This window comes from Papaver somniferum, chromosome 11, assembly GCF_003573695.1.
Source record: "Papaver somniferum cultivar HN1 chromosome 11, ASM357369v1, whole genome shotgun sequence".
NCBI classification, from domain to species: domain Eukaryota; kingdom Viridiplantae; phylum Streptophyta; class Magnoliopsida; order Ranunculales; family Papaveraceae; genus Papaver; species Papaver somniferum.
In genome coordinates, this window is record NC_039368.1 from 50,198,731 (window position 1) to 50,201,357 (window position 2,627).

The following is a 2,627-nucleotide window of genomic DNA, read 5'->3' on the forward strand; positions in this document are numbered from 1 at the left end:
CTTCAAGCTTGTTGAGCCCATAGGAAGTGCTCTCAGCGAGTTGACCACGATTTTTGCACTCCTCAGATCAACTTTTGCTCTCTTTCTAACAAAAATCTAATTCTTAGTTATCAAATTTAGGACTATTCCAAAAAGATTCATGGCACAAAAAAAGATTCCTCTCACAAATTGTTGTTCTCGGTCGTTGAATCATTAGATTTTTGTTTTTTTTATTAGTCATTAAATTTTAAAGGAGTGATATAATGAAAAGTGTATAAATAGATTAAAAATCGGTATTCACGAAAATATCATTTTTGTAAAAGTGAAGATAAATATTTAAAAACTTATATCTTTCAAATTATGCGTCGGATTTTGTGAATTTTATATGTTTGAAATGCCCTTTGTACGTAACGAGTATGAACAATAATATGTAATTTTTGTTTTTCAAATTTTTTTAAGTTTTTCCAAATTTTTGTATCTTTTCCCCAAGTTAGACATAGTTTAAGAATAAATTCTCTGTTAAAAAAATTGATTGATTCATAAGTACATAATAAAAAAACAATGATTCACTTTTGGATGAAAAGTATTACATATGTTGTCAAAGCATCACCAAATTATTTACAAAGTAGGAAAAAATAGTATTGGAGACGTGCAACGCACCAACTCACTACTTGTCGGATAAATTTTTGATGGGGGAGTTTTTTGATAAGGGCATGGCGGACAAATTAGATGTTGACATGCATCTTTTGTATTAATTGATTCTAACAAATTTTGTTTTCTCTAAACGAATTTCATTATTTCACCATTTTCCTAATTTATTCATAATCATCGACAACAAACAGAAACGGTAAAAAACTAGTTGGAATCCTGGCAACAAGCTAAAAAAAAATATATCTTGTTTCCAAAAATTATAAAAAAGATTATATTTTTGGAAAAAATATCGGTTATCTTAATTAGTTATATTTGATCTTTCGTATCTCCAAAACTTTTATTTTGTCAAATCAATTAATAAAAGAGTCACATATCAACATCTGATTTGTTTCCCACATTAAAATGCCCCATCAAAAATTTATTAGGTAGTTATTTCAAGGCCACCCATTGGAGATTCTGGGAGGGAGTGTAGCCGTAACCGGCTCGTTGAAAGTATCTAGCGTTCATTTGACCTAACCTAGGAAATGTATTTGACCTAGTCAAATTCCCATACATAGGACCCCACGTGGGTGTGGTCACTGTGGTGACAGGCTAGAAAACGTTGAATAAAGCATCTTATTTCGTTACTTCCCTTGCTGATTACCGATAAGATTCTTCATTTTGGGTTGAGTCGTTTGTCATCATTCATCACGCTCCCGTATATATTCTAGTACGAAACTCACATGCCACCCCCGCCCCATACATGATTATTCTGAGGAATCCGCGCTTGCATTTCCCAACGGCTATAATATTCCTCTCCCATCCCATCCTTATAGCTCCAAATCTTAAAATAAGCACTGAAATCCATCATCTCACTTGCAGTCTATTAACGGTCATTTCTCCCGATTTCAACTCTCAATAACCCCCCTCTCGCCATTCTCTAAGTAATCCATCTCCCTTCTCTCTCAACTATCTCTGTCTTGTCTTTCTCTCTGTCGTTTCGTTTGGAACATATTCATCTGTGATGGAGTCTGATACACCAGCTACTACTACCATTACAACTGCCACTGATCAAGCTAACGTAATTCAGCACGTAAACAAGGTATCTTCAGATCAATTACTTCGTAAATTTGCGGCAATGGAAGAGGATTATTCGTCGAAAAAGAAACAAGATAGTATTTTGAAACGGGATAAAAAAAGGTGTAGAAAAGATAAGGATGATAACAAAGAAAATGAGAATAGCCCTTCTAGAAGTATGATTGTAGAGAGGAGATCACTTCTTCCTATAACCAATCGGAGATCATCATCGGGTTTACTTCGAAAGATTGGAATTGGGAGATCATCTCAAGTAATCAAAGCTAGAGAAATGAAGAACAAGTCCTTTGTGAGAGCAATTGGGAAGGTAATTAACTAAAACGATTCTTTATTAATGACTTGTAGTTTTAATCAAATTTCAAATTTTGTATTATTCTTTGAGTGATTACTAATGGTTAGTTTTTGTTTTTGGGATTTGGATTGGCAGACATGGCGTAAAACAGTTGAAGGAGCTTCGAAGGTATTCGTAGAGAAACATTACAACAGACATAATCGTTTGATTAACGATTTCGTTTAACTTAGTTTTGATTGATCAGGACCATCAAGGTCACTCTTTAAATTTCGCCGTGTGAATTAAGGTGGTTTTACCTGAAACTTGATAGCCTATAGTACGAAGTATGTACCATTCGTGGCTTTTCTTATTATTTATTAAGGAAAAATTATTAATAAAATGTAAGAATATCCTGCTCTAATTTCAACAGTTTCTCGCTTGTAGTACCTTGCCGTGAATTTTTTTCTTTTTTTTCTTAACAGGAAAGGATAAATTTAATTAAAAATAAGTTTCATCAAAGAGATGAAGTTTAAAGAGAAAGCAGAATTAGATATTTCCAACTACTGCCTCCTAGTTACAAATCAAAATACTCAAGGAGGAACCTTCAAAGAGCTTAGCGTGTAAAGACCAGCTATAAAGAGTATATTTTATA

At 33.3% G+C, this 2,627-nt stretch overlaps 1 protein-coding gene across 1 annotated transcript; it reads left to right on the forward strand.

The window, feature by feature from the left end:
* Nucleotides 1-1,380: 1,380 nt before the first annotated feature.
* Nucleotides 1,381-2,421, forward strand: LOC113320435. Its single transcript, XM_026568342.1, has 2 exons — nucleotides 1,381-2,011; nucleotides 2,132-2,421. The coding sequence occupies exons 1-2, from the start codon at nucleotides 1,634-1,636 to the stop codon at nucleotides 2,219-2,221; spliced, it is 468 nt and encodes a 155-aa protein (XP_026424127.1). The 5' UTR covers nucleotides 1,381-1,633; the 3' UTR covers nucleotides 2,222-2,421.
* Nucleotides 2,422-2,627: the final 206 nt, after the last annotated feature.